This window comes from Suillus plorans (genome assembly GCF_016647745.1).
Source record: "Suillus plorans strain S12 chromosome Unknown HD556scaffold_170, whole genome shotgun sequence".
Lineage (NCBI taxonomy): Eukaryota > Fungi > Basidiomycota > Agaricomycetes > Boletales > Suillaceae > Suillus > Suillus plorans.
This window is the reverse complement of record NW_024537554.1, coordinates 698-13,104: the sequence shown is the minus strand read 5'-3', so window position 1 is coordinate 13,104 and position 12,407 is coordinate 698. Positions and strand designations below refer to the sequence as shown.

The 12,407-nt window shown below is 43.3% G+C and overlaps 2 protein-coding genes across 2 annotated transcripts; one reads left to right on the top strand and one right to left on the bottom strand.

The window, feature by feature from the left end:
* Window positions 1-4,721: 4,721 nt before the first annotated feature.
* On the bottom strand, window positions 4,722-5,720 carry HD556DRAFT_1451943 (uncharacterized protein; the record flags this gene model as incomplete). The annotated part of the gene is made up of 4 exons (XM_041308061.1): window positions 4,722-4,742; window positions 4,805-5,202; window positions 5,256-5,482; window positions 5,632-5,720. 4 exons carry the CDS (start codon window positions 5,718-5,720, stop codon window positions 4,722-4,724), a joined length of 735 nt encoding a protein of 244 aa, XP_041151786.1.
* Window positions 5,721-8,616: 2,896 nt separating this feature from the next.
* HD556DRAFT_1435473 (uncharacterized protein) lies at window positions 8,617-10,009 on the top strand (the record flags this gene model as incomplete). Its single annotated transcript, XM_041305440.1, has 8 exons — window positions 8,617-8,714; window positions 8,751-8,846; window positions 8,941-9,061; window positions 9,108-9,301; window positions 9,350-9,482; window positions 9,537-9,665; window positions 9,717-9,901; window positions 9,961-10,009. The coding sequence occupies 8 exons, from the start codon at window positions 8,617-8,619 to the stop codon at window positions 10,007-10,009; spliced, it is 1,005 nt and encodes a 334-aa protein (XP_041151785.1).
* Window positions 10,010-12,407: the final 2,398 nt, after the last annotated feature.

Sequence of the window (12,407 nt, the reverse complement as noted above, 5' to 3'; positions counted from 1 at the left end):
TTTGCATGACAGCTTACAGTGGCAGTATTTGGACTTGTTGCCAAAATACATATAGGTGGGCCACAGCTTGGCATTGCCAAATGAAGTCAATTGTGTAGCATCAGACCAGAACATTAGACCAGCTATGACTTGGGGGAGATTGCAGCCAGGTTCCCTGGGCATGTCTTGCAATGTGCGGTGGGCATCAAGAAAAGCTGGGGACGTGTATAAGTCTCCATATATAGAGACTTCAGGATCGAGGTGGGAGGGATTCCAGTGCAGCTGGTATGGTTCGTAATGAAACAGTTTATTATTGTGGGTGTTGGCTAACTTTTCCTGCACGACAGCAACAAGAGAGCGATGGTACAGATCAGCTGCTGGATAGACATGAGGCCCTGGTGTCTTAGTTGTATGGGAAAAGGGCACCTTGATGGACACTGGTGTTCCTTTCCAACCAGCATCTTCATCTTGCCACTCTTCTCCATCTCCCTCATCATACTCATTTGCACCCAACTGCGAGTTAATTTGCTTCCAGCGGGTGGAGCTTACATCTGGAGCTTTATCATAGGTTCCACCGCCCAAGATCCCAACCAGCTTCATGTAATCCCCTTGCAATTTCTGTACACCTTGATTCCAATACCAATTACCAAGTTGAAAGGAGAAATGGTTGGGATAGGGGTGGTACTGAGATTCGCTGCCCGAAGCAACAGGAGAATGGGGTTGTTCTTTGGTAACAAAAGTGCTATTAGGAATAAAGGAGAGATCCGCCAGTGTGACATATTCTTCCGGGTCGTGGGATGGAGGTGTGGAGGAGAAATATTGGTGCACTAGCCCAAATATGTTTGGGTGTGTGCAAAATATTGGCAACACTGGTCTTTTATTCAAAGTCACGACTTGACCAACAGATGCAGGAGGTCGGTTGTGGACTTCCGAGGGCATGGTGGGTGGAGGCTGAAGAAGTATGTCCCTGAATCGCTTGGGCAGCTGGCGATTCTGTCACCTCGACTGACGCTAAGCCAAGCTCACATCCTGTCCATCAATTTCCCCTACTTCATCCTCAAGGGCGGAGGTCTCTCCTACAGAAGCTAATAGGGGGTTTATTGGAGGCGTGTCAGCAGCTTTGGACTGTTCAGACACTGTTGAACCACTGGTGACCCCTAAGGGCAGGTGATTTGTGGACAAATTTGATGACTGAATAGGCAAATTAATTACTTCCGCAGTATTGAAGAATGTTCGCAGCCTTTCCTGTGGCTGACACATTCTTTCAAGGAAAGTATAGCCAATGACAGGCACTTCTTGGTATAAGAAGAAGAGTGCTGATGCTGGCTGAAGTGGTTTTGGGTGATGAAGGTGCATTTGCACATGCAGGTGTAAGCAGGTACTGACATTGAGTCATACCAGAAGCGAGTCCGTTAATGGAGGTTTTATGCGATGGCGAAATGGCAGCTGAATAATGTGATGGTGGGTGGCAAGAATGGCAGCCCAATAGTGTGATTTGGGTGGCAAGAATAATAGCCGAATAGTGTGATTGCAGGTGGTGAGAATGGCAGGATTTTGAGATGGCGGCGATGCTAAATGATAATCTTATCTATATAAACGCAAGAGATACAGATAAGTCATATTCTATTAGATTCTGCAATGTCCACACCATCTTCTCCATATTCTGAATCCTCAGTACTATCCATGGAATTCAAATTCGTGGCCAACCCCAAGGTCTTAAAGATGCTAGTGATGATCCTTATTGCCCGCCATGGTATACTTCACTAACACGGCCAAACGGGGGAACTAGCAACGTTCCAATGGTAAATCACTTGTTTTCATAATAAGTTCGCCACTCACATCTGTCACAGGCCCACCAATGAATACAGGGATAAAATACACCCTTCACGATTTCAGGCTTATCGAAATGCACATGAATTTCACTACCTGTGTTGCCTCTGTGCAACAGGTGGCCGATATGTCGAGGTATCTATATTTCTGCGCCCTGCAGGAATCTGCTGAGGGGAATATGTTGCTGAATGTGCGACTAGCACCTGCAGATACATGTGTAAGTGGGTTTGTTTGAACATCAAGGACGGTGGAGATATACTTACTTCTGATCAGTGAATGTTGAGAAATTCTTCAGGGGAACTTATGTACCTTCAGTATATTATTGAATCAGAGGTATGTTTGATGACTTATGCTGTCATCATATGCTCATGACTGTTAGAGATCACCAACCGCCCCGTACACTTCTGCCATATGCTTAAAAAGCAAAATAGTTGTGTAGACAGTATAGCCAGTTAGTGACTGACACCTGTTCCTTAGTGTAACAGGTATATATTATGTATTCACACAATAGGCAGGGGAGCTGCTAAGCCTATTCATATTAAGTCAAATAAATTTACCATATGCTGGTGGGACGTAAATAATCTCACCGAGTCTGGCACTCTTCGCATGCTTTGATCAATTGAGCACTAAGTACATGACAGGCATGCATTTAACCTTGTAGTTTGAATTGAATTTCTATGGTCTAAAGCTATAGAGACACTTGCAAACTACATTTGATTTTCCGAAATCATGATGGTGACTTTTCTTTTCTAAGTGCCTACTTAAAACATCCATTACTTGAGAGAAAGATGGAAAGAGATGCGAGTCCAAGCCATGGGGCTTATATAGTGATTGGCTGTAGAATTAAAACTCAGCCTGCAACACATGAAATAGACTTAAGAGCAACGTCATGGTGTCACACATCACAACACAATCACAAATGTACTACTAGGCAGTGAGTTTTACATAGACTGATGTGTAAAGAGTTTGTGCAACCTATATGAGGCTTAGGGCTTGTTAATACACAAGAAATTAGTTGGTAAGAAATAATTGAGAACAAAAAATCAGCCTAACCTGGGCCGGAAGTAGAATACCAAATTCACCAAAACATGACACAATAGCCGTTAGTAGGCAACAATGCTTTACTACTAGTACTAGTACTATGCAAGGTGTATCATAGTAAGACTACCCATTTCTTGATCAATGATGAATATTGTGGGGCAGTTACCAGATCTATCCTCATCGTCCTAGACGTACATTCAATAATCAAGTGGAAACAGAGGTACTAGTAGCCAGTGACATAGTACCTATTCTTCAGGAAGGATAAGACGTGGTGCCTTGATCAAACATAATGAATGAGCGACAAAGCAAGGATATAGAATAGATCGCAGATAGAACAAATTCACATATATTGATTTGCTTCAATCTTTTCTTGACAGGGATGTTGAACCAACATTATACCTTCGTACCATGCAGCGTACTGATCAAATGAGTAGGCAAGAGATACCAGAAGGCTGATGAACCAGCGCCAGATGAAGGATGCCTCACATCAGAACCTAGTGCATGATGAACCAGCCTTTGATGAGTCTCCAGAGCCAAACACAGGTGGTACATACCCATGATCATGAACGGAGTGCTCATGAACTTCTCCGATGCATATGGCCTTGGCAGCGAATTGACACCTCCAAGTTTGGAGTTGATTCCACTAAACAAGTCTGGGGTGTACATCAAGACAGAGATCAAAATTTGACACACTTCATGCCTGGATTCGCACAATATTGGTCGTTCTTCAATCGTTCTCTCGCTAGAACAGGAAGATTACAATGGAGGTCACAGACATCGCAATATAATTCCTGACAGTGTATTGGGAAGTAGACAAGATGTAAGCATCATTCAAACCGATCAGGCAAGAGTACATACACCAGCGATAATGTCACCAAATGATTTGATGGCATGATAGATATCTGGTATCATCCCCAGATCTCTGCCTATCCTTTATTGCTGATGGAATGTTGAAGCAACCTCATGTCCTACTTAAAATGAGTTCATTTCAGTGGTTGAATCAGAGACGATGCACCAGACATGATTGACTTGCAGCAGGTGGGGATACATCTGTCAAACAATGATCAGCAACTAGAAACGAAATTCGATGTCCCATTTACTCATCTCTAAGACAGATTAAAATACCCAGGAGATAAGAAGCCTATGATATTAAGAATTTTGCACATGTTGAGCAAAGTGTTGATGAACCAGTTGATTGTCTGATCACTAACACTTGCGTGATCAAGAATCCACCAGGAAGATAAGCTGTTCGGCTCATGGAAATGGTATTCCATGAAGCATTTCGCAGTTGCTGTAGGTTGAGAATCTGATCCTTTCTGGTGTCCTGAACTTACCACAGGTCTACTAAATGGATTACTGTAGCAGATTCTTGGTGTCAGCAAGACACACCCTGTGACTAAAATATCAGGAGATATAGTAATCCCAACATCATGCAAGAATGGTGAATAAACTAGAGCCTGTACAAATAGTCAATTGAACACATGATGTGTCACTTACCAAGCACTGGCCAGCTATGGTCGAGTCGATGATGCCAGTGCTAATAAGTGCCAAGTGATCCTGTGGGTTCTTGGATGAGAATTTGACCATTGAGAGGAAGTTTGTGCATATAACATTGGTCGGGGGCGATGATACACATCTCTGCTGGGATCATCGTGATCTGATCCAACTTCAGTACTGATAATGTCTGGATAGCTTAGTTGGCATCCCTAAGTGAATTGATTAGATAAGAGCACATACATCACTAAATGATTTGATGGCATGGTAAATGTCAATGGAACTCGAAGGCCATTCTGCAGGTTCAATACTGTATTGCTGTCAGTATATGTCACATTATACAAATTTACATCTTCTTAATTTTGTGCCGATACAATCTATGTATTGTAAGAGCTGTCCTACAGATGACATTCATGCTAATCTACTGTGACACATATCAAAAAGGTTCCACTAGACATACCTGATTGAAACAGAGTTTTATGGTAACCGTAGGCTCAATTGCAATCTTGACTGTGCTGTCCTTAGTGTAACAAGATGCTACAGTTTGGATAAGCCCACAATAATTCCCGTCCAAAATAAGGACATGCTGGTTCTTCTTGTGTGGAGGAGCTGGGCTCAGGTCTCTAGCAGGGATATGATAGTGTTTGATTGCAGCGCCTGCACTGTTGGATGTGCAAAATGCTTTGACACAACCTTCAGGTGAGGGTCCATTTTCACCGCAGAAAGGGTCGGGACAAGCCGTTGATACAAATCGCTTGCTCAGCCTCCCCCCCATAAAGTTTGGTAACACTTTCAACACTATATGAACATTAAGAAAATTTGATGAAAACTCCTTGGTCATCAACCAAGGTAGCGGGCCTGTCATAAAATTAAAATGAGTCTACTTTATAATGCCACAATGAGGGTCTTACCGCTGCCTGGCAATTCCTTCACTCCAGTGTCAATGCTGTCCTGGCTGTCAATAGCCCAGGGGTCGGATGTGGATGAACTGGGATTGATGCTGGATGCAGGATCATGCACAACATCAACATCACTGGGGATTGTGGACCATGTGGTCCATCCGCTGGACGACAAGGGACTGGGATCGGTGATGGATGTGGATGAGCCAGAGGGTATTATTTCGATAGGTGGTGTAATGCTTCAGGTTGGTGGTGCCAGGTAAGATCTTTTCTGCATGTCGCAAAATGAAATTAATTCTGGGCTTTCAAGCATCACACCACTTAACCTCATTCCATACCTTAGCAGTCGTCAATATTGAAATCACTATAAAATGTGCATGCTGCTCACCTGGTGACGACATTGTGGCGTTTGAGGGTAGTGTGCTGCTGCCCATGGACAGCAATGGTGCAAACTTTGGAGGAAAGACTGTAGAGCATAGCCCAGTAGCCCCCCTGTCACCCCCACTTACAAAAACTTCCTGGCCAATATCCTTCTTGAAATAATCCAAGTCAACATTGTGTAGTTTGATGACAAATCTGATTTAAATGTTGATCTACTACAAGTCAGAGATGTTTGAGTCATAAGGTGAGATACTTACAAGTGAATGGTCACCATCACAAATTAGGGTCAAGCGAGCATTTGGAAAGTCCACGCTTTGCACAACCCCTTTTGCCCCATACTCCGGCCCACGGGCAACACTCACCACATCTCCAGGTTTAACATTGTAGCCTCTTTCCTTCATGTACTGGATTGTCTGGGTGAGGTAGGTCCACTGAACCATTGCTATGGAAACTAAGACACTCGACAGTCCAGACTCTGTATCAACTGGTGTGAGGAGATCCCTGAACCACAATTTGCTATCTCCCTTAGACAACCAGTCAACAATGCTGCATTTCCTGGTGTGCTCCCCATTCAGGACTTGAATGAAGGAAGTCTCCAATTTCAATTGAGTCAGAGTCCAGGGGAAGCACAAAATGTTGTTGCATTGGTAGGTTTGAATTGAGTGTGTGACTCAATGGACACCAATCTAAGTAATATTTTGATACTTCCACCTGTACAGTAGGTGTTAGTGCTCCTCCAAGATGATGTTGTGGCTTACTGGCAGGAGGTTTTCTTGCCTGCATAGGCAGCAATCAAGGAGAAGACTCGAGATTGGTCTTGTCACAACATTGAGACTGACAGAGATTACCCTTGACCATCGCTACAGGAAAAGAAGACTGTTGTGTGGTGGCATGACGAGTCCACATTCTATGCCAATGATCGTCGCAAAACACGATGGGTCCATGAAAGTGAAACAGCTGTGCCCTATGCGAAGGGGGAGGGACCATCACAGATGATTGCAGATCTCGTTTCTGCTGATTATGGGTGGTTGCGCTCACCTGATGGAAAAGAGGAGGCTCGCATTTTCTTCAAAGCAGGAAAAAATGGTGAAGGGTACTTCACGAATCAGGACATCCTCGAGCAAGCTGAAAGGTCGATGTATATTCTAGAGAAGTACTACACCAATAAAAACCACATCCTCGTCTTTGATAATGCAACAACTCACTTAAAAGTGCAGACAGAGCTCTCTCTGCAAGAAATATGCCAAAGGGAACCTTGAAAGCACAAACCAATTGGGGTGTGGAGGTTAATGTTCGAGACACGGCTGGCAAACAAGTTTACAGCAGAGATGGCAAACCATTGAAAGAAAAAATTCGAATGGACAATGCAACTTTTGCAGATGGATCGAAACAGTCACTCTATTTTGGTGAAGATGCTGGACCCAAAGCAGGCCTCTTCAAAGGGATGGCTGTAATCTTGTATGAGTGAGGACTTATCCAAGAATCAAAGCTGCGAGCACAGTGCAAGGACTTCAAGTGCGTGAAGGGAGCAACAAATTGCTGTTGTTGTCGGGTGCTGTACAATCAGCCAGACTTCGTTGCCATCGAGTCAAATCTAGAGAGGACCTGCAAAGCAAGAGGATTTTCAGTGTTATTCCTTCCAAAGTTTCACTGCGAGCTGAACTTCATTGAACAATGCTGGGGATATGCAAAACGAGTGTATCGTCAATATCCTACATCATCAAAAGAAGCAGACCTTGAATGAAATGTTCTCTCTGCTCTTGAATCAGTGCCGCTTGATAGTATGTGCTGGTGTGTTAATTGTTAAAACATTCAAATCTTACATTCAAATTTTCACACCAATCAGGTTTTCAACACGAGCCTGCCGATTTATGGATGCATACCATAGAGGATTAAATGGGAAGCAGGCTGCATGGGCCTCGAAGAAGTATAGAGGCCACCGAATGCTACCAGATAGCATTTTGCACGATCTCAACGAAGCTCATGTATAGTGTTATTGTCAATAGTCAAATGTAACATATGTCACAGTCGGTCACTGCTAGAGTCACCCCACGTGATCAAGCGAGGTATGGCTGCGGTCTATCTTATGTAGTCCCCGTTCTGAACCTTCAGTGTCACAGGCCAAGCATTCTAGAAAGAGTTTGGGAGAAGCAGCATCCTCTGGGATCTGACCAAGGTTGGGCACATAGACACCATGCAGCATATGATGCTCGAGGTTGTCAGCATGGTAGTAATCTTCTAGCCACCTCCACCTATATGTCATCATCCGTTCCAAAAGGTATGCAATAGTATTTCCCACGCTCTTTAGCTGTTCCTTGACATGATACAGCTCATATTTTAGCCCACTTTCGGACTCCTTGTGGGGGCCTAGGTGGTTTTTTTTAGATTGTACGGTTTCCAGTCTTCTCTGGATCATCAAATCTCACCTATCGTTTGAGTTTCTGAATGGACCAATTGATTTATTTGAAGGAATTGTCTGCAAGGGAAATCTCATTCTGGGTCGTTCTTTGTAACACTTGATTACTCACTTGCAATCACTACCGCGTAGTTCATCTACATCAGAGCTTCTGTGCACCGAGGAAAGTTGGAAGCTCAAGGTAACTCATGAATTTGATATTGCATGCCAGCATTGCTCAAGAGCTTACTTTAGTGTAACACTGCTTCCAATGTGGACACATTGTCGCAAGCACTTTCGAGAGGGTGAGTCTGCCATCTGAGGTACAAATGGTGCAATAGTTGCTGAGACAGTGCTGTATTTGCATGCCATGTGACTATACCGTGAGGTGAGGTAATATGCCATCCAATATTAATGACTCTAAGATGGCGATTTTTTTTTCGGTTACAATATCTGTGCCACTCAGATGGTGGGGCTCATTTCCCTTTACAACAGCTATGGTACAGAATAGCAAGGTTTTCTTTGCATGCCATTGGGTATATAAAGTGTCTCTTTTATCACTGGTTCTATCAGAGCCGCCTCATCCTACTTATTATTATGGATGGCGACAAAAATAATCCTGGTTCTTCACGCAAGCGCGGTGGTTCAGCGCTTTGTCTGGCCCCACGCAAAAAAGTGCGGGTGTTCTTTGTATGGTGAACTGCTGTCATCCTTATTGTCCCCATCATCAGGTCTTCCTCAAATCCTCTGGTACTTCATGGTCAGCATTTTGGTTGCACTGTTTTTGCCTTTTGTAACTATCCTCCTCTTCTGACTGCGGGTATACTGTGACTTGAAGAATTGCAAGATTCTCCCATAGAGGACTTTCCAGCTGAGTGAGTTCAATTGTGATGATTACATGCTGCCATGACTTACGACTAGATTCAATGGCAGCATTCGACGGGAACACAGGGTGTTCATCGAGCTAATAGACTCCTATTCTAGTCTTTTAGATCGTCTGACAAATGGCGAAGAGGAAGACGTTATTCATGTGGGAGAATTAGTACGCTTTCCAAAAATCTAAATACCATCATACTCAATGTTTGCAGCTTGGTAAAGAAGCCTCTGGTGCACGAGGTGACGATACCAAGACCCTCAAATCTGCCATCCTTGAATGGCTTGTGCCCAGAGGACAGGCAGTCATACCGCCCCTCTTCCAGAATATCAAGTCTGATCATGGGTTCAATCATGAAGTCACTGGTGCTTTGCTCTGTCCCGCAGGCCTTGACTGGTCAAATGCAGAGTAAGTCATTCTATCATCCAATCAACTAGTTTTCATAACATTACCCAGAACCAAGCAGAGTCTCAAGAGCGGTGAGACCGCAGTTCATGGGGATCAATGGCCCATGTTCTTATATGCTGGGTATCATTACGACCCCGAAGATCCATGGAAGGGTTTGCTGAAGAGTGAAATACTCATCTATGTAAGCTCACTTGTCGGCGATCAAGTTCTCACTCAATACAATATCCCTTGGTAGGGTGTTAAACATGTGTTTACTTCTCCAAGTTCAGTAGATAAGGAGCCGAAGGCTACGCGCTCCGGCAATGCTTACCTTCATGGCATGAAGTCGGTAACAAAAGGATCTGTAGCCTATATTGTCACACAGGCATGCAGAAATTTCCTTTCCGTGTATGCCTCCACCTGATTGATCCTTCAGGTTCAGTTTTCATTGTGTTCGTCATCCGTATTTTCATGGACCGACATGGTCACAGACTCCAAAAATTTCTATATTAGTATTCTTGACCTGCTGGAGGATCCTGATGAAAGTCAAGAAGTAGCTGATCTGATGACATGGTGGACACAGTGCATAATGCATCTCTTCAAACTCAAGAAGCTCTTTAAGTTGACACTTTACAAAGTTGAATTTTTCCCAATTCATGTTCTTTGCAACGAGATATCAGTGCAAACAGTGCACTGTCGAAAATTCGTGCGAAATGTGCTGCCTTGTGAGCATGAGCCAGCGCTGGCACTCCATAATATTCATTTTTCCTTAACCATTGATCGTGTTTCATAACCATTTATTGTTGATGATAGAAACCTAATGTAGTTGATGAATGCTCCATCTATGCTATGAAATGTTACTTGCTTTGGTATCTGTGATAAGTCCTGCCATTATCAACTGCTTGGACGTGATCAGTCACAAAATTGCCATCTTGATGGAGCGTGATGATTCAATACCATACCCTGCCACACTGTCAGTGATTATAGAACCTACCATTGGAAGCTGCATAGATGTGTTTGGCCAAAGTTCATCATCTTCACAATGCCTGACAATTCAATAGTGTACCCTACAATCATGTCAGCTATTATATGTTCTGCCATCGGAAGCTAGGTATATAAAGTCAGATACATTCAGTTGAACATCAGCATTTTGTTGGGGCATGATCACACCTTGTCTTACTGCTGGTGATTACTACTGAAAGCTGCACAGATATGTTTGGTCAAAGTTCATCATCTTGACAATGCTCAACAATTCAATAGTGTACCCTACAATCATGTCAACTATTATATGTTCTGCCATCAGAAGCTAGGTATATAAAGTCAGATATATTCAGTTGAACATCAGCATTTTGTTGGGGCATGATCATACCTTCAACATACTGCTGGTGATTATATATCTCATCATTGAAAACTGTTTATCTAAAACCCAACATGTTTTGTAGAAAATGAGCATCTTGTTATAGTTGCTGTGGCAATATCAAACCCTGACATACTGTTAGTGGTTTCCAGATTCCATCATCAAAAGCTACCTATCTAAGGTTGGATATATTTTCCAGAAAATAAGCAACTTGCTAGTTGTTGCTGTGGTGATATCATATCTTGGCATGAAGTTAGTGATTATGAATTCTGCCATTGGAAGCTGGCTATGTAAGAGTAGATACATTTGACAACAGTATACCAGTATGCTAGTAGATCACAATGTACCACCACAGAACTGTCAACATTGTAGCATTGGGAGATCTCACCTGTGTAGTCTACCTATCTATGGCTTTATCATGTGATCTGCAATTGTGATATATATTTTCAACATTGTACATAAAATAAAGCTAGCTAAATCTTTGTCATACTTGGGTCGAATGCCTGATGTGACAACCTTGAGCTCTAGGTGGTTTTGGTCCAATGCAGTCCGGCCATATAAATTTTTATGTGACACCAGCATTTATTCAGATATTGCAAAAACAATCAAAGGTTATATATCACAACCAGGGATGATAGTGCATTGCCAATTTGCCACTGGTCCTCAACTATGCAGCAATGGTCGCTCTCAACAACCTAACCTTCCTTTGCAATGGTAGGTAGATGTTGTAATATATACCATCTCGGTGATAACTGGCAGGCAGTTGCAGTTAGATGTCACAACTTTGCATTTGGCCGATCCATCGAACTAAGTCTGGGTATTCAAAGCTTTCTCATTTTGGGTACAATTTTGATACATATTGTGGATATTTTAGATCAGATAAAGCTTTCTAAAGAATTATCATTTTCAGGTCATTTGCCTGATGTCATGGCCAACCATTTGTTACTGTCGTATTGCAAATGAGCTACCAGGATAGAGGCTAGTGCCAATATACCATTGAGCTATGGGATACATGTGTAGAGTACCATACTCAGAGTCCTGGTATATGTTACGGACTAGGATAGTTCGAGCTCTCCCTAGGCGGATTGCCTAATCTGATAGCGGGCTCGCTATTGGAGAGACGGGGATCTTCTCTCGAATGAGAGGTTCGGGGGTTCCACTTAAGGTAGCGTCGGCTTTCCTTAAGGTGCGGCTTAGACTGAAGGACTGGGACTGTCTTTCAGAGGAAGTTCTGGATAAAACCTAGTAGAATCAAGTAGGGAATATACATGATTCTAGTCTGCTCTATATACTGTCGTCCGTGTGCACAGACCAATACTACGTTCGGTAGGTAGATGTAAGTGTGTCTATACAAGGGCATCTTATCTGATGCCATGCGGTCGATTATCTATACATGAGGCTTACCATGCCTCTCTTATCTGTCCTCAAGGCGTAGCATGCCTTTGAGTCTAACTGCGCATGCTGTGGCATGCGGCTTGTCTTCTGACCATGAGGCAGAGCTTCCTCATGATCCGGGTCGAGGACCATCTAGGTCCGATCATATGTTGCCTAGGCTGGTCTAGGTCATCTAACGGCATCCAGGCCGTTCTAGGTGTCTCTACGAGTCTCCGTTGAGTCGGTAAGTCTTCCAAGACGGTGCATATGGTGGGATAGGGGCTAAGGTCATGATGACCTCCGTAGGAGGGGTTCTCGGTTACATGTTATTGTAACAGTATATACATATAATCATTATGTAGATCAGCCACAAATGCTATGTATTTAAAGCTATAT